Raw genomic sequence first — 25,385 nt, forward strand, 5'->3', positions numbered from 1 at the left:
CCGTGAGCAACACAATGATACCGTGCATATACATTGTATAACAAAAACTAAAAGATGCATGTGCATATGCCAGCAGTACAGTGCAACTACAGTACCCATGCCCTCATAAATAAAATGTGCAGTAAAGAAATAAACAGTGTGTGAACAAAGAAGAGAAAGTCATCATTAGTGTGTAATGGTGTGCTAGCGATTCATCAGGGTTTTTTAGTATATGTGCAAAAAATGTTACATAATGTTATGAAATGATTGGACGTGGATCATTAAGGACAGTAAATGATAAATGAAAGTGAAAGGCATTATTGAATGTCGAAAATGTATGATATCAAATACGTGTGTAGAAATGCTGAAAATAAGACTTTCCATTACGTAACAGAGAGTGGTCAATTACAGGCAACGTGAGTTGAGCATCGACAATTACACCGTAGGCAAATCAGAGCATATGTAGTGGTGATACGTGCTGGCAGGAGGGATCGTGAGGCAGCGCGTGGTGATTGGTTACATCGAGTGGGTGCTCACATCGCGGTCCGCATAGGCTCCGCCCCCTCGGGAGCGGAGGGCTATGTAAGGCGATGCGCGCGGGCACTCGAGGAGTTGGTAACCGGTGAAGACAGAAGATGGAGGAAGAGATAGGCCCTGGGACCCCTAGCCCCGCTGCCCTTGTAAGGGCCGGGGTTCTGAGAGGCTCAGAGGCGACGCCTTGGGATTCACGGTCCGACGCCCTTGTAAGGGCTCGGGCTGTGTAGCCCAGTGGTCGAGACCCGTAGTCTGACAAGAGGGGTCTGATAGCCAGAGGTGGGACAAAGTCATTGTTATGCAAGTCCAAGTCGAGTCGCAAGTCATCAAATTCATGACTCGAGTCTGACTCGAGTCCAAGTCACATTACTCGAGTCCACATCTCATAGGTGGGACAAAGTCATTGTTATGCAAGTCCAAGTCGAGTCGCAAGTCATCAAATTCATGACTCGAGTCTGACTCGAGTCCAAGTCACATGACTCGAGTCCACACCTCTGCTTAACACTACACTTCACTCTAAACCACAAATACACTATGCAAGGTGCGTGCATAGCCATCAGGTGGGTTGTACAGTAGAATTGCAGACCCCTGCTGTTACTATCATATAAAATAAAAAAGTAACATCATGCTAAGACCAATTAAATGAAACCCAAGGGATTAAAAGCAAAACAAGTGCAGAAAGTAGGCCTGACATGAAATTGTTTTGATATTATGAACATATATATTTAGTGTATTAAGTCAAATGTAAATATTACAAAAATGCTTACCTTTTCTTTTATTAAAGGGCATTTAAAAACACATCATGAAAACAAATTGGGATCATCCAGAAAAGCACGGCCACACCTGACAGACACTTTAATAGTAATGTCCAACAGTTACAATTCATGCTTATTCATTTAATCATCATCATGGCTTGGCTTCGCGAACGAAGATCTAGGAAGGACATCCACGTCTTCTGCAGGCACGCTGGTGGCTGACGAGGCCTATGCGGGACAAGCAGGTCCTGCCACAACAGCTGCAAGTATAGGTCTGATCTGGGATGGGTGCTGAGGGATCATGGTTTTTCCTCCTCCTCCTCCTTTTGTCCTCCATATGGGCCCTGCGGGTATCTTCGAATAAGGAGGTGGCCTGGTGGACTGCGTGCCGCCAGGAGTTGCGATCAGCTGCTTGTGTTGCCCACTGACGGTGATCGATGCAGCAAGCAGTGAGGGACTTCTTCAGGGAGTCTTTGTATCACTTTCGTGGTGCCCCTATGTCGCGATGGCCAGAGGACAGTTCCCTATACAGCACAATCTTAGGTAAGCGGTGGTTCTCCATCCTGGCGATGTGCCCTGCCCAACGAAGCTGTGTCTTGAGGAATATACATTCCTAATTAATGTTTTAAAAGGCAGCATAATGCTTTGCATATCGACTATTTCACTTCACACTAAATGACTTCATATGTACAGAAAGCCCATCTCTGATTGAATTACACCTATAACCCCATTCATTATTTAAATGACAGAAGCCAGTGAATAAGGAGGATGCTATGGAAAATGGTCTCAAACTCCAGGTTACACATCTTCCAAGGTGCCATTTTACACGTGCTGGCCCCTCCTACTCAGATTTGTCCAAAAAGTCCATCCACACCTCCACATCCACAAACTGCTGGGGATTGCCTCGCTCTCCCTCAGAATCGGAAGGCTCCTCCTGCTTCACGCTGCCTCTATCCATTTGCAGATTGGGTCCTGGAGTCGAATCTTGATCTTCACATTTCACCGTCACTTCTTCACATTTCACCGTCACTTCTTCACATTTCACCCTCACTTCTTCACATTTCACTGTCACTCCTGGCCATGTTGCCAAGTGGGAATTTTCTTCCGATTCTCGTTTCACTAGAGATGGGCTAATTGCAGCACGTTGACTTTCACAAGTCGATTTCACTTTCTCCTTGTGTATCTTCTCATGCCTCTTTAGGTTTCCTGATAATGTAAACTCCTTCCCACAGACAGTGCACTTGAAGGGCTTCTCACTGGTGTGTGTTCTCTGATGAATATGAAGAGTTTTTAAAAGAGCAAATGCCTTCCCACACACAGTGCACTTGAAGGGCTTCTCACTCGTGTGTGTTCTATTATGTTTCTTAAGAGTGTCTGAACGAGCAAATGTCTTGCCACACACAGTGCACTTGAAGGGCTTCTCACCCGTATGTGTTCTTTGATGAATATGAAGAGTTTTTGAACAAGCAAATGCCTTCCCACACACAGTGCACTCAAAGGGCTTCTCGCCTGTGTGTGTTCTCTGATGAATTTGAAGAGTTTTTGAATGAGCAAATGCCTTCCCACACACAGTGCACTTGAAGGGCGTCTCACCTGTGTGTGTTTTTTGATGAATATGAAGATTTTCTGAATAAACAAATGCCTTCCCACACACAGTGCACTCTAAGGGCTTCTCGCCTGTGTGTGTTCTCTGATGAATTTGAAGAGATTTTGAACGAGCAAATGCCTTTCCACACACCGTGCACTTGAAGGGCTTCTCACCCGTGTGTGTTCTCTGATGATTATGAAGAGTTTTTGAAAGAGCAAATGCCTTTCCACACACCGTGCATTTGAAGGGCTTCTCACCCGTGTGTGTTCTATTATGTTTCTTAAGAGTTTCTGAAAGAGCAAATGCATTACCACACACAGTGCACTTGAAGGGCTTCTCACCCGTGTGTGTTCTTTGATGAACATGAAGATTTTCTGAATAAGCAAATGCCTTCCCACACACAGTGCACTTGAAGGGTTTCTCACCCGTGTGTGTTCTTTGATGAACATGAAGATTTTTTGAAAGAGTAAATGCCTTCCCACACACAGTGCACTTGAAGGGCTTCTCACCCGTGTGTGTTCTTTGATGACCATGAAGATTTTCTGAACAAGCAAATGTCTTCGCACACACAGTGCACTTGAAGGGCTTTTCACCCATGTGTGTTCTCTGATGAATATGAAGAGTTTTTGAAAGAGTAAATGCCTTACCACACACAGTGCACTTGAAGGGCTTCTCACCCGTGTGTGTTCTTTGATGAGCATGAAGATTTTCTGAACGAGCAAATGCCTTCGCACACACAGTGCACTTGAAGGGCTTCTCGCCCATGTGTGTGCTCTGTCGCTGCTTCAAACGTCCACTGCGATCCGTGCTGTATACACACTGGTCATATTGGTGCGTTTTATCACCAGACTGTGTCGAGGGTCTCTTCTCCATGCGATTAATTCTGCAGATATACACATACACATTACACATAATTACACACAATATACAAGACAAGGGTCCCCCCTTGTATAGCCAGACTGTTGGGACAAGTGCTGTTAGCGAGCACCTATGAAGGCTGACACAGGCAATGAGTCGGTGGGTGGCCAACATCACAAATGGCTGCCTTTGTCTCCCTAGTGGCGATGCTTACGCATCGCACCAGGTAATGATTTTAATCTGAGTCGACCGATGGGAGGCCCAGAAATATTTCAAATAATCATCACTGGTGGTGGCCGTAAGTGGGAATTTCACTTGTTCTTTGGTTCTTTCGGTTAAGTCACGTCTAAAGATAAAATAATAAATTAAATTAATAGCGACGTTTCGATTGCAACACAAGCAATCATCATCAGGCATAAGAGAAATAGCAACAAAAATCTAACTAGAAAACTATAGACAGACATACAAGCAGACAGACATCACAAGGACACACAGAGAGAAGACACATATCGGCACAGAGAGAGGGGTCGTTTCTGTGACGGTCCCTTAAATATAGGGAGGGGAGGCGGGGACGGAGAGAGGGAGGGGGCAGAGAAAATTAGCATTTCGATGAGTGGACGGCAACGTGTTGCTGCTGCGCAAGTAAGATGACGACGTGGCACGGCACGCAAGCTTGAAAATTAGGAGAAAGACACACTAAAATTAAATAACCTCGCAAAATATCGAATTGTGATGTAATGCAACACAGAGAGTCGGTCAACACACAATTAACGCATAGCCTGGTTGATTACGTATTTCAAAGATTGCTAAGTTAGAATTTAAGTGTGAAAATTCCAAAGAGAGAACACAGGCAGAGATAACAAATAGCCAGAGAGAGAAAAAAAAAGATAAGCTTAAAACTTCCCCGTAGAAGTGGTTCAATCTTAATTTTTGGAGCTTACGTGACTGCAGGAATTATTCTTTGGTTCTTTCGGTTAAGTCACGTCTAAAGATAAAATAATAAATTAAAATAATAGCGACGTTTCGATTGCAACACAAGCAATCATCAGGCATAAGAGAAATAGCAACAAAAATCTAACTGAAAACTATAGACAGACATACAAGCAGACAGACATCACAAGGACACACAGAGAGAAGACACATATCGGCACAGAGAGAGGGATCGTTTCTATGACGGTCCCTTAAATATAGGGAGGGGGGGGCGGGGACGGAGAGAGGGAGGGGGCAGAGAAAATTAGCATATCAATGAGTGGACGGCAACGTGTTGCTGCTGCGCAAGTAAGATGACGACGTGGCACGGCACGCAAGCTTGAAATTTAGGAGAAAGACACACTAAAATTAAATAACCTCGCAAAATATCGAAATGTGATGTAATGCAACACAGAGAGTCGGTCAACACACAATTAACGCATAGCCTGGTTGATTACGTATTTCAACGATTGCTAAGTTAGAATTTAAGTGTGAAAATTCCAAAGAGAGGACACAGGCAGAGATAACAAATAGCCAGAGAGAAAAAAATATATATAAGCTTAAAACTTCCCCGTAGAAGTGGTTCAATCTTAATTTTTGGAGCTTTCGTGACTGCAGGAATTATTCTTTGGTTCTTTCGGTTAAGTCACGTCTAAAGATAAAATAATAAATTAAAATAATAGCGACGTTTCGATTGCAACACAAGCAATCATCATCAGGCATGAGAGAAATAGCAACAAAAATCTAACTGAAAACTATAGACAGACATACAAGCAGACAGACATCACAAGGACACACAGAGAGAAGACACATATCGGCACAGAGAGAGGGGTCGTTTCTGTGACGGTCCCTTAAATATAGGGAGGGGGGGCGGGGACGGAGAGAGGGAGGGGGCATAGAAAATTAGCATATCAATGAGTGGACGGCAACGTGTTGCTGCTGCGCAAGTAAGATGACGACGTGGCACGGCACGCAAGCTTGAAAATTAGGAGAAAGACACACTAAAATTAAATAACCTCGCAAAATATCGAAATGTGATGTAATGCAACACAGAGAGTCGGTCAACACACAATTAACGCATAGCCTGGTTGATTACGTATTTCAAAGATTGCTAAGTTAGAATTTAAGTGTGAAAATTCCAAAGAGAGGACACAGGCAGAGAGAACAAATAGCCAGAGAGAGAAAAAAAAGATAAGCTTAAAACTTCCCGGGTTTGTAGTGCAGCACACCAACCACTGCACTTCTACTCCCCAGATTACACACCCAGAGTACATGCACATAATATACGTACTCATTACACACTCGAAAACAAAGTACACCGAGAAAAAATATCCTGTTCATGCAAGTGCTGATAACCAGCACCTATTAATGCTGACATTGCATTAATAGGATGTGGTGTGGCCAGAACCACAACCGACTGTCATCGTCTCTCTAACAATGTTTCCAAACTGCAAGAGGTAATCATTTAAGGCTAAGTCAAACCATGGGAGGCCCAGGACCAGTTCACCTATTCACTGCCACCAATGTTGGCCAAGAGTGGCAATCAAACTCCGAAGAGTTAGTCGCAAAGTGCATGAACCAATGCATCACCGCTCCCCACATTACCCGCTCATACGCACACACAATTATACAATCATGGTCTATAGACGGCCAGACAACAGCAGTCGAGCATGTTTCTGGCCACCCACCCCCTGGTGTGTCATGCCACCCTTCATAAGTGGTCGCTAACGGTACTTGCCCCAACAGTCTGTTCAAGCTGTAGGGTGCATCTTTGTCTTTATCTTGTGTGTGAGGGAGTGGAGTTTGCATGTTCTTCTCCTATGTTGCATGGGATTCGTCCAGGTTTTCTGGTGTGTTCTTGCAGCTAAACCCAAAAACAACTTAGTTGGTTTCACCCAAAAGATCCCACTGGTGAAATAATTACCTGGATGACTCAATTGAGATTACAATCAGTAAAATTTCTGCCTACTGCAACAACCTTGGCAGAACCCTCCTGAAAAAGAGTTTTGAGACTCAGTGAGGATCTGCTCATTGAGGTAAAGCAATAACCCAGGCTGAGACTAATTCCAAGAGAAACCAGACAACAGTGGGCAAGCTTAGCAGACAAGCTCTGCATAGCCAGGCCCCACATCGTAATGTTTCATATTACAAACTGGACATCGATTCACAGTTATGAAATTGATATTCACACAAAATAAATAATCGAGGCTTTCCTGGGTAAACATATTAACGAACATGTTTAATATCGGGCCTGCCTGGTGTATTTGTTTGTTTTTAATAAATTTGAGTCTGATTTAAGAAGTTATCTTAGACTGACATTGTTTCATTAATTTTACATAATGGCAGCTTTCTGTGCAAGCCTACTGTACATCCCACCTGCTGGCTGTACAAATACACATTACATGTAGTGCAATGTAAAGCATGGAGGACACAAGATCATGGAATTGGACAAACTAGTCCAGAGCCCAAAGAGGAAGTGAAACCAAGGCAAAACAATGATAAAAAGACTAAAACATATGGACTGAGTATTACAGCAATTTGTATAAGGATCAAGAGAATAATGAGCTGCTGAATGAACTAGAAAATATATCCCCACCACCAAGGAATGCTACAATGATAATATATTTTAAGAAGTAGAAAAGCCAATAAAAATCTCAAGAAAAACAAGAGTTCATTCGTGGATGCAATGAGTGGAGAAATTATAAAATCTGGAGGGAAGGAACTTATAAAATAAATCCATGAGCTATGCAATAAAGTATGGAGAGAAAATATTGATTTGAAGCTTTCGTGACTGCAGGAATCCATACTCTTTGGTTCTTTCGGTAAAGTCACGTAGGTATGGAGAGAAAGGAAATACCGGAGGAGTGGGCAAAATCCAAACTTGTGACAATACTCAGGAAAGGAGATCTCATGGCGGGTAAAAATTACCAAACCATCGCACAAATGAGCCTAATGGGGAAGATACTAATAATAGTACTCTTAAATCAATTAAAACCGCAGACTGAGGATTATTTGGCAGATTAACAGGCAAGGTTCAGAAAAATAGGAACACAGTACATCAAATGTTAATTTTAAGGTTCATAGCAGAGAAAGCAAAGAGAAATAATAGGCTGGTTTACAACTGTTTCATAGAGTTCGAGAAACTATTCGATTTGACAAAGCCAGCTAAAACGTGGGTAATATTAGGATCATACAGAGTAGGGAAAATATTGATCCCGCAGATTCTGCAGGACGTAGGTGAGAGGTTAAAGTCAGCAGTAGAATTTGGACCATTAAAGTTTGGACAGGAAATATCAAAATGTTCCCAACAACAATAGACATGACACAGGGAGATCCACTATCGCTAAACAACTTTGTCACATACATGGAAAGAGTGATGGATGCCATTCAGAAAAACGGCACAGGATTATTTGTGCAAGGAAAAAAAAAATAATATGGGATTTGCTCACAACTCAGATCTGATGGAAAAAAGCTGCGTGGTACTGCAGTAAAGTATGCATATGCTGAATATGCCAGGAAAGGAGGCAGGACTGAAGATTAATGTGGAAAAAACATGGATGATGGCATTAGGAAAGGAGAAATTTGAGAAAGAAGTAATACTAGAAAACAGCAAGATTGAGAATGAAAAAGAATTTGAATACTTTGGAAGTCTACTGACATGGGACGACTGCACAAACGACATTATAGCGAGGATCGCAAAGGGGAAAGGAGTAATAGCAGGCTTTAATGAAATCTGGAGCAGCAAGTAATTCAGCAACAAGACTAAACTGAACATCTTAAGAACATGCATGTTGAGTACAGCTTTGCATGAAAACGACTGACAGAGATAAAATGTTGATACTCTAAATGTATTACAGTAAGACCTCAGAGTACCCTGGTGTAAACGCAAATTCGCGTAAGTTGGGGTTCGCCGAAACGAGTGCACTGTATATGATGCTAGCTGGGTGGACTCGTTTCTTGCGCGTGCGATACAGTTACACGCCGTCAAAATACATGTTCACGTGATGGCGGGGGTGATTTGACTTGCTTCTAACCCCGTACTTGTAGCGAAAGAACAAGTCACAAGTGTAAATATGAATCGGAGTCAGTCACATATGATTGGGTCCACGTACTGAGCCCTCATAATCTGAGACCTTACTGTACTAGAGAATATGTACTGCAAATAACTTGGACTCAGAGTGACTAAAGTAGAACTAAGAAAAAGTTCACACAGAACACCTGATTGATGCAGGCACTGATGAGAAGGAAACTGGCACTAATCAGTAAATTTAAAAGTGTGTTGTTCAGGAAAATGGAAGGAATCGGTAAGAGGAAGACTTTACAGAGAATGGCTGAAGAAATTGGTGCCAGAAAGTTGTGCACTTCTTGAGCATATTGGCACAAGACAGAGGAAAGTGGAACTAATTGACAATGTGCAGTGGACACTTACGGGATATGTCCATAGATCGTGGTGGTGATGATGATGATTACATCACAGCCAAATAGTGCAGCTGCTCATATCTGCTGACATTGTAGCTCTGTAAAGCAATATCTGTAAGTAATTGTTGTTACATTAGGTTGCCACTAATTACAGTAAGGTTGTGTTAAATGGCAGGATTTAACGGGATTCATGTGAAAGTGCAGCACTGTACTCGTGTTGAAGATAGCAACAGAAGCCTTGATAGCATTTGCTGTAATATTGGTAGTTTAATTGTTGAAAAATGGCTATGTTGTTAAGATACACTCTGATGATTTAAGACTTTAGTAAAGTATTGTAAATGAGTAATTGCTTGCTTGTACATAATATTTGATGTAAACCTGTACGCTGTATGGCCAAGTTGTATACATTGCCCATGTTGCAAAGGATGTTTTGGGACAGTGTTTAGCGATATGTATAGTTGAGCAGCGTCACGCATGGCGAGCACAGAACAGTGAAAAGATAATTACCTAACAGACTCAACCACAGCATGTATATAATCTTCTGGCTACGTCTTTACAGCTAGGCCTACCACTCCGACTGCGCTTCAGACATTCTGCTACAACAGGGATCACGACAAGGACACATGCTGATACATCTACCAATGAGGTTACCTATGACATCAGTGACGCCAATACAGCAACGGCTAACCTACGACTTCAACAGCAGCCTGACCACAACAGCATCGCCCATCATCACTTTGAACTGCAGCACATTTGACATCTTTCCAGGCGTGGTTCATTCACTAGGGGCGTTGGGGCGCCGCCCACCAAGCAGCTGGAGATGAGAAATTATTTTTGTAATAAAAAATACTTTCTAAAAATAGTTTTTGTTTTTAAATTTTTTTTTAATATCGTGATTCTTTCAACGTTAATTGCCTCATGAAGATATTTTAAGTTGTTCATATTATAAACCGCTGCAATAAAGTTTGATTTGTGCCTCAGGGAGGACTCGGGGCGGCCGTGAAGGCATGCAAATGAGAGCTATCACTTCACACATTGCGATTAGCTTAGCATTTTCGCCACGCCGTTTAAGATGCATTCAGGGTGGTGAAAAAGGCGCCCATGGCTGTAATTACTGTCAAAATGCTAAGTTGCATTGTGCAAATATAGCAGGTCACGGCTTTTGGCAATATCAAAGGGGTGTGTCGTGTGGACTTGAGGGTCATGGGGGCAGCATTTGAGCGCTGTTGTTTTGCTTAATATTGTTTATAAGTGCCTACTGTTGCTAGAAAAGGCAGTTATATCACTTTCACAGGAAGGCCAATAACATGACGAGGTCACTCACAATAGCCCCACCTCGTGAAAATGTCACAAGCCGCTACTGCATCTTTCCCTGAAGAAAGAAGATAGGACATCTGCCAGCACATAGCAAGACAATTATATCTCTGAATCAAAAGGCTTACAAGCATGATCCATGGCAGAACCTGGACCTGCAAAGCTCAACCACAGCAGACTCACGACTATGCGAGGCCTCATGGGGCAGTTACATTCATTCATAGGGCCTGGGAGAAATATGAAACTGACATAGATGAGTACTGTGAAAAATTTGAACGAGCATGGGATAGGATTGAGCCAATCCAACAAGCTATGAATCAGTTGATGTCCCTCTATGGACGTTACCAACTGCTGTCTGAGAACTGTTTGGAATTCTCAACAAGAACTAATATTAAGGAAAGCCTGCAAGAACGAGACCTTCAGAAATACATAAACCAGGATCTTGAGAACCTTCTGGACAGGAATCAAAAAGGCTGAGAGTTGGTTCTTCGAAGCACGTTGCAAAATCTTGAAAAAAAATCACTGAAATCAAAAATATCGAAGCCTGGTGCAGATGATACCATGGAAAGTGCTAAAGCAGAGGCTGCATGCATGCGCGCCCCCTATAGGGTAAGAAAGGCAGCCATGAAGCTACAAATAGCCCAATTGAATAAGAATGCGTGGCAGCTGCTATTGCAACAAGTAAAAAAGTCGAGATGGAAGTATATTTAAATTCTGTATATCAGGAAAATAAAGCAACTGTGGTTGAGGTCCAGTCCAAAGTATTAGATAGTTGTAGAACATGACAGTAGGGAGAACTGGAGTAGGACTGGCAGTCGGAGGCTTCCAGACGATGCTGGTCAACGCACCAGGGACTGTGTAATGAACCACTCCTGCGAGCATACTCGCCCATCCTCTCATCCTGACCACCAGGAAAAAGGTCACCATCAGTGATCCATGCGTTTGCACGCCGACGGATGCGCAAGGCCAGGGTCGCAATCCAAGGATTCAGACTGTCTGGATTAAGGGCTTCATGTTATACTAAGAGCAAGATCAATAGACTGGCCACACAGAGCCATAGACAAACACAAAGACTCGTGGACTAATCACCCAGAGACCCACAGACTCCTCACCCAGAGATCAGGGAGGTCCTGAAGCCTTTCTCTGAGAATGACCCAGACTAGAAGCACAGCAGCTCCTTCAACCTTGTCTTCCTCCACTGATTTGTACGATTAGTAAAGTAGAATGCACTCGTAAGCATAGTACATAATACTGATGTTATAAATCATTATTTTTATTAAATGATTAGTGTTTGTATTATTAGTGCTATTACCGATACCCCAATGAAGCCCTCATGTTATTCACACTAATGAAGAGGAGTAAAATGACGTAATGTGGGCCGTCAAGTGCGCCGCGCTGGGCGGCTTGATGACGTAATGTCTCCCCTAGTACTTAAGGAGGACCCCGTGATGAAAGCGGGGTCACTGTGGGAACGCGTAGAGTAGAAGGGTGAAGAAGGAACCTGGGGTAGAGAGGAATCAAGTGGAGAGTCTGAGAAGCCGGTGGTAGCCGATAGAGGTGCTTCTCTCTCCGATCAGTGGAGTTGGCAGAGTCCCCGATCCGACACGAGAGAGACCGGAGCTAGCCGGGCTGGGACCAGGACTCAGTGTAGGACCCCTAACCCCTGGGAGTTGTTACACCCAATCTTAATTTTTGGAGCTTTCGTGACTGCAGGAATTATTCTTTGGTTCTTTCGGTTAAGTCACGTCTAAAGATAAAATAATAAATTAAAATAATAGCGACGTTTCGATTGCAACACAAGCAATCATCATCAGGCATAAGAGAAATAGCAACAAAAATCTAACTAGAAAACTATAGACAGACATACAAGCAGACAGACATCACAAGGAAACACAGCGAGAGGACACATATCGGCACAGAGATAGGGGTCGTTTCTGTGACGGTCCCTTAAATATAGGGAGGGGGGGGCGGGGACGGAGAGAGGGAAGGGGCAGAGAAAATTAGCATATCAATGAGTGGACGGCAACGTGTTGCCGCTGCGCAAGTAAGATGACGACGTGGCACGGCACGCAAGCTTGAAAATTAGGAGAAAGACACACTAAAATTAAATAACATCGCAAAATATCGAAATGTGATGTAATGCAACACAGAGAGTCGGTCAACACACAATTAACGCATAGCCTGGTTGATTACGTATTTCAAAGATTGCTAAGTTAGAATTTAAGTGTGAAAATTCCAAATAGAGGACACAGGCAGAGAGAACAAATAGCCATAGAGAGAAAAAAGGATAAGCTTAAAACTTCCCCGTAGAAGTGGTTCAATCTTATTCGAATATCTTTAATAAACCTTTGGCGAAAGCCCTTAACCTTCAAGCCGTCTCCCAGTCGTCGTCGACTAGTCCTCAACACTAAAGCTATAACATTGTCAGGAACGCATCCCTATGTAGTATACAATGGGTTTATGATGACCCCTTGTAGCGCTGATTGATTAGCGCTCAATTCTCCAGGAACAACGCATCTGGAGGAGCGCTAAGCGAGCTTTGGATGTAAAGGGCAAGGGCACCCACACCGACTGTGGAAGCCGCTGGTCAGTCTGCCTCCTCTCTCAGTGACAGGGCAGATTTTGCCCACGCACTGTTCAAGCAGGCTGGACCCACTGCCGTGCAAACGTCACCAATCCAGCATTCCAGGTTCGCTACTCTGGTAAAATGAAGCAGTCAGCCTGATTAGTAAGGCAGAGTCGTTAAATATAATTAAGTCCATCTTTAAAACTCACCTCTTTAAACAGGCCTTCACCCCCGTGTAGTTTTGGCCATCTACCCTGGTTCTGAGCTAGTGGGTGAATGAGTGGGTAAGCAAGTGAGTGAGCAAGTCAGTGAGCAAGTGAGTAAGTGAGTGGTTGAGTGGGTGGTTGAGTGGGTGAGTGAGTGCATGATTGAGTGGGTGAGTTATTGAGACTGGCTGTTTACCCTGCAGGTTTTGTGTATAACCTACTTTCCATATTTCGATTTAAAGCTTTCGTGACTGCAGGGATTCATCTTCTTGGTTCTTTCGGTAAAGTCACGTAGAAGGGAAGTAATAAAATAATAAAAATAAAACATAATAAAACAATTCTCACGACGTTTCGGCCACAACGCAAGCAGCCATCCTCAGGCGAAGAATGAAACACCCCAAGCTTGGAGCGTATATTTAAGCTGGGTTAGAGGGGGGGGAGGTGGGAAGAAGAGCGCCTAAACAAAATAATTTGCATATCAAGAGGAATTCAGCATATGGAAAATGCGTAGGAGGTGGGCGGGGGGGGTTCCAAATCAATACTATGCCCGTGCATTATGCAGGATTAGCAGCATCAAAGGGGGGGGGGAAGGGGGGGAGCATTAACAAAGGAAAGGAATGTTAATAGTATGTAGCTGTAGTTACTAAACAACCACGTAAAAAACTACAGTATAAACTGCATGACAAACTAAAGTATAAACTACATAGCATCATCAGTAAACTTACTATACTCTACAATAAGCTGAGTTACTAACAGTAAGTAATACATGAAAAATTCTACGTTGTAAAAAATTATATAATATGCTTCCATCTAAACTTTATTCTCTTACATCACACGCGTCTATACCGTACTATATACTTCCATAGGCAAAACCAACATTAAATTACATACTGTATTGCTATAAACCACCCTATACCTTATACATTTTTAATATAACACTATGTATTATTCTACCCACCCTAATGTGTATCAAAATGGTTTATTACGTCCTTCCAGTGATTGCTAAGCCAGAATCCATCTTCTCGGTTAAAATTGTCTGTGTTTGTAAATGTGGATCGCCTCATGTACGAATCTCTCATGATAGCCAGATGGCTTGCAGAGAACCTCTGTCTTGGAGAAGTCAATGTCATGTGAGCCCACTGAGTTGTAACAGTGATCTGCCACGGCTGAGGTGTTTGTCCTACAGTGTTTCAGGTCAGCTTTATGTTCACGGATGCGGTCCGAGACATGTCGTTTGGTTTCCCCAATGTAACTGCTACCACAGAGGCAACTTAGTTTGTAGACACCAGGGTACTGTATGTCTGGAACCACATCTTTTACAGACGGTACCAGATCACGGATTTTATGTACTGTGTACTTTCCATACACAGTGCACATTATTGTGATCTATAGATGAGCCAGCTAGGATCAAGCCGCCTTTTGTTATGCTGCTGGGAGGATAAATTAATTAAATACGATTAAGCCGCCTTTTGTTATGCTGTTGGGTGGGTAAATTAATTAAATACGAAACAGGAGAGTACTGTTAAACGTTGGGGAGTGCTAGCTGGCTTATCTACATATGCCACCTACATTACAAAGGCTCAGTTCCAACAGCAGTACTTGACCATCTCACAACTCCTCCTCCCCCATGGCCATTCCTGGCTCCTCCCCCCTTAACCACTATATAAGGTCGTACCTCTTGGGACTTCTCTTCACTTGATACAGATATTTTGCTGACAGTTTCACCTGAAAACGGAAGCTTGTGTTGCCTCCGAAACGTCGTGATTTTATTGTTTTTGTTTTTTTTTTATTAATTTTGATTTCATTTTTTACCTACGTGACTTTTGTTGTATCCTAGCCTTCTTCCATCATTGAGATATAATGAATGAAAACACACCAAAAAGCAGCAAACTGCAAAACACCAGGTGTTGTTAAGTAATGAACTGGAGGAGGGCTAGGATGGCAGAATTGCAACCTTGCTTCAAGGAAAGATAAGGCCTGATAAACGGGCACATGTCACCCGTGCAGGCGGCAGAGACAGTGGGAGAGTCAGCCAGACATAGTTAAGGCAAAAAGCCCAACCATCTATGACCTCAGCACATGGGCGAATAATGGGGCAGTGTCAACTCGAAGGCAATGAAAGGAAGCAGAGGTGCCTTTGTCTAAATCACAACCACAGAAAGCCAGGAATCATCACTGATTGTGTGTTTAGGGATTCCGAGCTAATTGGAACACGTGCACACAGGGAGGAGAAATACGCCTTGTTCTCCTGCAGCTGAGGGAGCAAACCCAAAAAGGCCAAGGAATTAAATTATTAAATAAGTGGGTCAGCTCAAGGCTGTGTACACAGGGGGGGGAGCTGATTTAAACAACCCTGCACGTCTGAACGTGAGTGGGCCTTTGACCTGAAATTAAGAATAACACTCCCAGAGCAGAAGGTTGGATGGCCACAGTGAGACGAATAAGAGCGTTGTATATCTCAAGGATGCAGACTCAGCTGAATAACAAGGCTGCGGGGGTCACCAAAAGTTCGCGTTCGCCTAGTTAAGACGAAAAGCTCAATTATTCTGTATTGCTATTAAAGTAACGTTAAAGTCGGAATTTAACAACAGGATAGGCTAAAGTTATTGATATTCACACCCACTCCAATTAAACCAGGCCACAAGTTACGCCTACTGAACCATCACCATCATTAAGTCAATATGAAATGTTATTTCCAAACTTTAATACTTTTTATACAACTCGACCCGAAGCATATGACAATCAGAACCTTCCTAAGTCAAAATTGAATCGCACCCAGACAGGAGCGAATAGTCGATATAAGGTTGAAGAGGGAAGGAAATTAAGAGCACGGCGAACTGCAAACGTAAGCAAAAAAGCCGGGAACGACACCAACCCAGCGACCCACCAGCCCAACAACAGCGAGTCGGGCTTCGACAGGCCATAAAAGTAGAAATAATAACTCCCGGGGTCAGGGGACATCAGAAGAAGCAGGCAGACAAAAACCAGAACTGACTCCAAGGTTCAACCGCCCTCACCTACAAGGAGTGACGGAAATTAATGAGGCCTTGAGTTAACGGCGTCAGCTGGACAGCAACAACAACGGCGAGCAGAGACAGGGTGAGGCAAAGACTGCGAGGCTATGAAATGCAACTTCATGTCAGTAAAGCCCTGACCAACAAGTTAAGTTAAAGACATCACAATACATAATATCGTACATAACATCAATGTTAACGCTATTCACCGTAAACTATATTCCGCTTATATAACCATGCAGACACCAAGGAATACGAATTCCTAGGATCAAGAAACTTACCCCTTAACCTAAGATATCGGAAATAAATTAATAATAATAAGCCTATGCATGAAAAGACAAAAGTAAAACTTATGAAAAGCCAGGATAACGGGATGAATCACCACCAGGTCGAATATAAAATACATAATAAAAGAGCGATGTTAAACCCAGGGTCGGAGAGAAAGGGAGATCCCGGCCGTCTTTGTATCCCCGCAGCGCGGGATAAGAGTGTGTATACGCTCGGGGAGGCACCTCCACTTGGGTCAAGCACCACGATGGGAAACGGCAGACCTTAGGTTACATACAGAATCATAACTGTGAAATGGTAAGGGACAAATGTTAAAACTTTTAACCATTTCTTTGTGCATCGGTGAGGGTCGGAGGGAGTGTTGCCCTCCCTCCAGGTCGTGCAACACGGAGAGAGACGCCTGTGAGACGATTTGTAACGTCTGTGTTTTGGTTCATGAAGAAGGCCAGACAAGAGATAATATTGCACCCAGACAGAGAGACGACTTCGAGGCAATTTGTAACATCTGATTGTTTGCTCGTGGATTTTATGGAGGGAGTATGACAACGGAATATACCGTGGGTGATGCACACAAGGAAAAGGACATACGGACACACACATGGACACACCTACCTACGGACAGATCCTGACACAGCAAAAATCGAAAGAAACCCCGCCTTGTGGGCAGGACCCAAAAGGGATTTTTCGGCATAAAAGAAAGGACCCTGAGCATTGGAAACCAGCTCGACCGGGAGGGTCGACTCAGGAGCGAGCTGCGACCAGCGGGTCGGCTCGACTCATCTTCAGCTCGACCGGGAGGGTCGACTCAGGAGCGAGCTGCGACCAGCGGGTCGGCTCGACTCATCTTCAGCTCGACCGGGAGGGTCGACTCACAAGCGAGCTGCGACCAGCGGGTCGGCTCGACTCATCTTCAGCTCGACCGGGAGGGTCGACTCAGGAGCGAGCTGCGACCAGCGGGTCGGCTCGACTCATCTTCAGCTCGACCGGGAGGGTCGACTCAGGAGCGAGCTGCGACCAGCGGGTCGGCTCGACTCATCTTCAGCTCGACCGGGAGGGTCGACTCAGGAGCGAGCTGCGACCAGCGGGTCGGCTCGACTCATCTTCAGCTCGACCGGGAGGGTCGACTCAGGAGCGAGCTGCGACCAGCGGGTCGGCTCGACTCATCTTCAGCTCGACCGGGAGGGTCGACTCAGGAGCGAGCTGCGACCAGCGGGTCGGCTCGACTCATCTTCAGCTCGACCGGGAGGGTCGACTCAGGAGCGAGCTGCGACCAGCGGGTCGGCTCGACTCATCTTCAGCTCGACCGGGAGGGTCGACTCAGGAGCGAGCTGCGACCAGCGGGTCGGCTCGACTCATCTTCAGCTCGACCGGGAGGGTCGACTCAGGAGCGAGCTGCGACCAGCGGGTCGGCTCGACTCTTCAGCTCGTCTGGGACTCAGCCGAGTTCGATCGGCTCACCGGAGCCGGCTCTCGGGGCTCGACTCAAGCGGCTCCCCATCTCCTCTGCAGGCGGGCAAGACCCGCTTGACAGCTCAACTCGGCCTGCGTGGGTCAACCTCTGCCGAGTCGGAGGTCTCTGCTGCCGCCGGAGGTCGCGGTTTGGCGACGAGGCTCTGTGCTTCCCCTGGTTGACGACCCAACACTGCACGCTGCGAGCGAGCTGTGGGCGCCACCTACCGACCGGACATCCAAACCAAGTTCACCACGGTGACAGGGGAGCGACTGATACGTATGACGCGCACCGCCCCCTCACCACACGACCACCAGGCGTCTGTTTGACATAAAGAACCGACTCCGAACACTGACTATTCAAGACAACTCTTACCACTCAAAAACACTCGAACCCATAAGCCATCCGTGGCTGTGAAGGCATCACAGCGAGACCGAGTGATAGCCATCCGTCGTTTATAAGTGTATTCGTAATTTTTATCTTTAATATTTAGTGGGCTGTACTCTTAATCGCATAAATTCCCAACAGATCCATCAATACGAATTGATTCTTGGCACCTCCTTCCGCCGAGCCACGCTCACGTGGGGAGTGGTGGCCCACCAGATCCTTATCAGGTGATCTGGTCCCCAATTAGTAAACTTGATAAGATAACGATCTTCGGAAAAGGAGCACCGTCGCAGGCCCTTACTCCGAGCCATTCTGTTGTCAGATAACCTGCCGATGTATCTGTTGAGATTGGTGCCTTTAAGAATAATAACTGTTTTTGATTGTGTTTTTCATCACCGTATAATCTTTCAAGTATCTTTCAGTCATAATCGCCGCACGTACTCGCATCCTCTACAGAATATTCAACTGTCCCGTGACCCAAGGTGCTAACAACGTGATAAGGGTTGCATATGATCAATAAGGAGTGCGGTACGGCGTGAACAATATTGAGTAATCATTCATTAACGTTAAGGTTTTTCTTAGCATAGTATTTGCATGTTTTAACGACTCTCTCTCACTAACAACCATCGCGTTATGCGGGATACATGTGCCGTTGTCAAAGTGAAATCAGACAATCATTGATGATACTGTATTGATGCCGTGTTGACGTTCCGGGATTGAGAGTTCGCATACTATATCATAGTTGAGGTTGAATTAGTAATAAATTGATTAATACAGAAGTGGTTGTGTGATTCTTTCCTGAAATCTATGCATAAGATCTGCTTCTGCGTTGAGATCTGAACTTGGTGACCTTAATAAACACACTAATACATACTCAGTAAATGTTAAAGCGATAACGGGGTGAACCGGGGACCTAAAATATAACCACGAATACCCACTCTGGGAATGTTAAAGCGAGAATGAGACGAACCTAGACAACGATGCCGAGTTAATCTAAGTTAATCTTGCATACTTACACCACACCTGCATAACTGCATACGATTAATTGCCTTATTCCGATCGATAACCCACCCTCGTCACCGAGGCGGGGTCTGGTTATCATAACGACTTGCATTATCATAATTACACCCACTCGCATAATTACTACGATTACCTCTCGAATTGGCATAATTAAATGTGCATAATTACATAAATTAACATATTTCCGGATAGTTACACATTTGGCCAAATTTCATTTGATTATTATTATTTTCACTGAATATTCATAACCCACATATAAAACATAATAATTACTCCCACGCACGCATACAACATAACAAATTTTGATACCCAACATATACAACACTTTACCGAAAGAACTAAGAGTATGAACCTTCAAATTGCCACAAACCTGCCACTGATGTTGGTCATAGTTTATGCACCTCAAAAGTTGTTTCATGTTATCAAATGTTTCCTTCATATGGACTGCATGACCAACTGGAATTGATGGCAAAAAATTGCCATTACGCAGCAAAACAACTTTAAGACTCATCTTCGATTAATAAATTAACAGTCTCCACTCATCTGGATCATGAAAGATGTTGAGGGCTGCCATCACACCATCGATGTTGTTCCATGAAGAATGGGACAAGTTCCTTTTGATGGTCACGGAACATGGTAACCCTAATATCACCTGCCAGGAGATTCCACTGCTGCACTCTGGAGCCCAACAGCTCTGCCTTACTCTCGGGTAGTTCCAAATCCCTGACAAGGTCCTTCAGTTCCCCTTGTGTTGTGAGGTGTGGTTCAGAGGAGGATGGGAGAAAATCTGGGTCATGTGACCTTGATGGTTCAGGACCAAAAGTTTCATCCTCTTCCTCGACTGACTCAAGTGATAATGATTCTGGTGCATCAGCAACCGCCAATCCTTCTCCGTGGGGTACTGGGCGTTCAGCTGATGGAATTTTTGGATCATGCACAGTCCACTTTTTCTTCTTTGACACACCTTTCCCAACTGGAGGTGCCATGCAGAAGTAACAATTGCTGAGATATCTGTTGGCTCTCTCCAAATAAGTGGAACTGCAAAAGGCATAAATTTCATTTTCCTGTTCAACCACTGGCAAAGACTTGTTGCACAAGTGTTGCAGCATATGTGTGGGGCCCACATCTTGTCCTGATCTCCAATTTTGCAGCCAAAATAAAGGTGATAGGCTTTCTTAACCATAGTGGTTATACTGTGTTTTTGTGATGCAAAAGTCACTTCACCACAAACATAGCATAAGTGATCTGCTTGTTCACAAGTACCAGGCATCTCTGCTCACTTTGGCTAAACAGAAACGTGTCCCTTTGCAAAATTAAACACTGACAAATAAGAAAGCACGACACTGCATGATTACTAGGGCAATTCATTCAGCAGAGGAATGTAAGGCTAGTTATGATTGCATTATCCATGGCTTCTAGGAATAACATGATGCAATTCATATAATGTATGGTACAATACCAGGTTCAGATTGCATCATTCATGGTTTTGCTCAAAAAGCAAGTACTGTCCAAACCCAGTCATAGATGTATTCATAAATCCTGTCAAAGAAGTATTTTAGTCATTTCCGGTTTAAATTGAGATCCCTTCCCTTTATAACTCACTTATCTTCCGCCATTCCCAAGTCAAGGGTCATATATACTGACCCAGCAGCATATCTTGAAAACTAGAGCCAATCAACAATTGTAAGCATCATTTTCATTCTCAGTGATCCAGAATTAAGTAAAGTTGGACTACATTTATTTTGGAATCATTTTGGCTGTAGACCAGTGTTATTTATCTCGTGACGAATGATCAAGACTAATTAGATAATCTATCGAATTATAAAATCAATCGAAATCGAGAGAAATAAAAAAGTTAACCGTTCAGATAGCTACAGACTTAGTGCTGCTTGCAAATGAATCATCAAATAATACATTGTTAAAATTCATGCCTATACAGGCCACCATACTTCAGTAGGGATTACCATTGGGAGGACTATTTTAGTGCACAAAATGGACAGGAAGTATACGATCAATGGGCTCGCATAATGCGCATGCATAATGCACATTTATTCATTAATCCATCCCCCCCCCCAATTTGCACAACAAGAGCGACAAGTGTTGTCATCACATTTATGCCTCTATTTAAGGAACGAAACAGGTGGACTTCTCCACAAACCTGGCTGTCGGTCGCCTGATGAAGCTAGTTGTAATTACTAGCAAAACATCGTACTCAGATTGTAAATGTTGTGGCTTGGCTCTCCAACACTTTGCTGTACTAGTAATGAATTGGCATGTTCTTTTTAAGTGACAAGCCTTACTAATTGGCTGAGTGGTGGCGGATTTAACGACACATTTACGCGATCTAACCCAAAAAAAAGTATTATAGAGAAATCCTTCTGTTTCGGTCTGCGTGCCACTCGCTAGGATCCGACGTGAAAAGTTCTCATTGTGATGTGGTTGTTGTTTACCCAGGTACAGCCACGCTTCTTCCCTCTCTCTCGTAGCGATATCAATTGAGTAGCGGCAAGCACGGAATCTGGGCGGGCGAGGGGGGGGGGAGGGCGGGCGAGGGGGGGGGGAGGGCGGGCGAGGGGAGGGCGGGCGAGGGGGGGGCGGGCGAGGGGGGGGGGAGGGCGGGCGAGGGGGGGGGAGGGCGGGCGAGGGGGGGGGGGCGGGCGAGGGGGGGGGGGCGGGCGAGGGGGGGGGCGGGCGAGGGGGGGGGGAGGGCGGGCGTGTAGCGGTTTGCGCGCTGTGCTACAAACCCGGCGTCCGGCGACCCAGATTATAATTCCGCTCACAGCCAACGCCAGTGACGAAAATCTGAACCGGTCCCGGGCCTCCCCTAGGTCAACTCGGCCTCAAATGAGTACCTGGTGCGGTGTGGAAACATCGCCACTCAAGAGACAAAGGCAGTCCGGGCGTGGTGCTGGTCACCCACCACTTCGTGTGCCGTGCCGGCCTTCATAGATGCTCGCTGACAATGGGTGAGTGTGTAAGTGTATGGGTGGGAGCGTGTGGGTGAGCGTGTTGGTGGGCGAGTGTAATTGTGTCATTCTTTGATGTCTCATTTCGACTAAAAATAAACGTTTGGGCTGGTTTCGTCCGAATATTCCAGTGCTGAAAAGCGGCCTGCAGATTACTCAATCGGGCGATACGCGCAGAAGCATCGCCCCCCCTCCCCCCCGAATGCAAAACAAAGCAAAAACTCGACGATCCTGAACGAGAGTATGGAGACTCTGAGAGTTAAAGCAGTCAGCCAGGTGAAGACAAATTAAACTTAGCAAGCAAATACAGGCAAGGCCTGCATGGCTAGGCTCCATGTTGTCCGGTTGCAACCTGGACATCGATTCCATACTTGCCGCTACTCAATTAATATCGCTACGAGAGAAGAAGCGAGGCTGTACCTGGGCAAACAACAACAACCAACATCACGATGCGAACTTCTCACCTCGGATCCTTCGCGAGTAACGCGTCCAGAAGCAGCTCTTGGCATCTCGTGACGTCACGCGGAAGCGCGCGGCGGTGGAGGTGACATGACGTCACTAACGAATAACATACCCCAATCTCCGCCCACTGAGGGCTTTAACTGAATACTATCTTAATTTTGGAGCTTTCGTGACTGCAGGAATTATTCTTTGGTTCTTTCGGTTAAGTCACGTCTAAAGATAAAATAATAAATTGACGTTTCGATTGCAACACAAGCAATCATCATCAGGCATAAAAGAAATAGCAACAAAAATCTAACTAGAAAACTATAGACCGACATACAAGCAGACAGACATCACAAGGACACGCAGAGAGAGAACACATATCGGCACAAAGAGAGAAGTCGTTTCTGTGATGGGGCCTTAAATATAGAGAGGGAGCGGGGGCGGAGAGAGGGAGGGGGCAGAGAAAAAAATAGCATATCAATGAGTGGACGACAACGTGATGCTGCAAGTAAGATGACGATGCGGCACGGCACGCAAGCTTGAAAATAGGAGAAAGACACACTAAAATTAAATAACCTAGTAAAATATCGAAATGTAATGTAATGCAACACAGAGAGTCGGTCAACACACAATTAACGTATAGCCCGGTTGATTACGTATTTCAAAGATTGCTAAGTTAGAATTTAAGTGTGAAAATTCCAAAGAGAAGACACAGGCAGAGAGAACAAATAGCCAGAGAGAGAGAAAAAAGATAAGCTTAAAACTTCCCCGTAGAAGTGGTTCAATCTTAATTTTGGAGCTTTCGTGACTGCAGGAATTATTCTTTGCAGAGGCGTAGCTAGGGGGGGGGCAGGGGGGTACATATGTCCCCGGGCGCCAAGGTAAAGGGGCGCCAAAATGAGGCTTACAATGTTACATTATAACTTATTGTGGCGGGCGCGGCAGCCTGAAACTACTGCACAAATCTACACCTCAACCTAAAAGTTTATATATCCCGCCACACACAGCTTACATGTCATGTAATTACATTTTGGTACGCGCGCCTATTAAGAACTTACATGGAAGAATGTCCCAAACAACAGACAGGCGCAGTCTTTCAGCCTTAGTCACTGGCCTGTTTTTTGGTGGCGGAAACTACGACGGCCTGAAACACGCTGGAGTGCACGATCAGAAGCTGTTAAAGCTATCTATGAAGGACTGGATGAACTAGTAGGGCTGTTAGACAAATTATCGGAGGACGTAACTATGATGCCTCAAACTAGAAGTGATGCAGAACAGTTACAGGCATGCGTATTAAATTTTAACTTCATAGTTTTATTACATTTCTGGCATGTCATTCTTGGAAAAATTGATCGTGTTCAGAAGCGGTTACAGGATCCTACTATGAATTTCAAGAAAGCAGCAACTGATCTTTAATCTTTGGAGCATGTATTTGTCAAGCTTCGTGATGATTTGAGCCAAGTTGCTGTAGAAAACGCCAAAACAAAATGTACAGCCTGGGGGATCGATGTGGACAGAAGACGATGCCAGGAGAACTGGCAAGAGATGCAGGACTTTCAGCAGAAGAAGAAATTGTGCGCGTTATGAAGAGCGTATTTTATCGACTTCAACTGGAGATGTCAACACGGTTTTTACGACTAAAAGACCTGAACACAAAATTTGGATTTCTGCTGGACGTCAAAACTCTTCTATCCGACACAGATGTCGATGCAATTCGTCGAAATTGCACAGATTTTGGAAATTTCTATGACATCGACATCAATGGCCACGAACTTTTCACAGAAATTGGAGATTGCAAAATGCTGCTCAGTAACCGGAATGAAGTTCTACCAGAAACCCCTTTGGATCTTCTTGGTTTTATTGTGTTTCATGGAGACGACATATTTCCGAATTTGCGAATTTCACTGCAAATTTTATTAACATTAGCAGTTTCAATTGCAAGCTGTGAGCGGTCGTTCAGCTTCAATGGGATAAGATCGTCTCAGCGATCTTGCTCTTCTTAGCGTTTAAAGAGAAACAGTGGAAAAAACAGATTTTGATTACGTGATTGACCAGTTTGGGACAGTGAAATCAAGATAACATTTTCTTTTGTAGAATGTCAACTAGTCTACGACAGTGACTGAGTGAGCCATGTAATATAATTTCTATAAATTTTCTTCTTTAAATACAATGTTTCATTAAAATTTAAATTGTTATTCCTTATTCGATGTAATAGGAAAATGTGATTAAACGGGAGGGGCGCCAATTTTATAGTTCGTCCCCGGGCGCAAAATATCCTAGCTACGCCTCTGGCTAAACGAGCACGACATGGGCTGGAGAAGAGATTGACTGATTCGGTACAGGAGGATATGGAGCTGAGTGGACTTGCCAACCACTGGTACCAGCGATGTCAAGATCGGCCTTGATGGAGGAGGCTTGTGAAGGACGCTACTGATCATATGGAGGCAGTCACCCTTCAGCAACAATAGAGGGCAGAGGAGCGACGCTCACAACAACGAGTAGAGAAGGGTGTACAGCTGGTGCTTCTTCAGGTCATCTCAGTCAACAAACCCATGGCACCTGGGTCTGTCCCGAGACCTGCTGTCAGCGAGCCTTCGACACTTCATGTGTGCTTCAGGTTAAAAG

General features: G+C 44.5%; 1 protein-coding gene across 2 annotated transcripts; it reads right to left on the minus strand.

The window, feature by feature from the left end:
• Window positions 1-228: 228 nt before the first annotated feature.
• Window positions 229-22,835, minus strand: LOC144953450 (uncharacterized). Of its 2 annotated transcripts, none has more exons than XM_078884032.1 (2): window positions 22,778-22,835; window positions 229-3,739 (listed from the first exon to the last, which is right to left on the minus strand). In XM_078884032.1, exon 2 carries the CDS (start codon window positions 3,727-3,729, stop codon window positions 2,110-2,112), a length of 1,620 nt encoding a protein of 539 aa, XP_078740158.1. In that variant the 5' UTR covers window positions 3,730-3,739; window positions 22,778-22,835; the 3' UTR covers window positions 229-2,109. The 2 variants fall into 2 exon arrangements, with proteins under 2 accessions (XP_078740158.1, XP_078740157.1); XM_078884031.1 differs by lacking the exon at window positions 22,778-22,835 and adding an exon at window positions 13,410-13,706.
• Between the last annotated feature and the right edge of the window lie 2,550 nt (window positions 22,836-25,385).

Source organism: Lampetra fluviatilis, chromosome 76, assembly GCF_964198595.1.
Source record: "Lampetra fluviatilis chromosome 76, kcLamFluv1.1, whole genome shotgun sequence".
NCBI lineage: Eukaryota > Metazoa > Chordata > Hyperoartia > Petromyzontiformes > Petromyzontidae > Lampetra > Lampetra fluviatilis.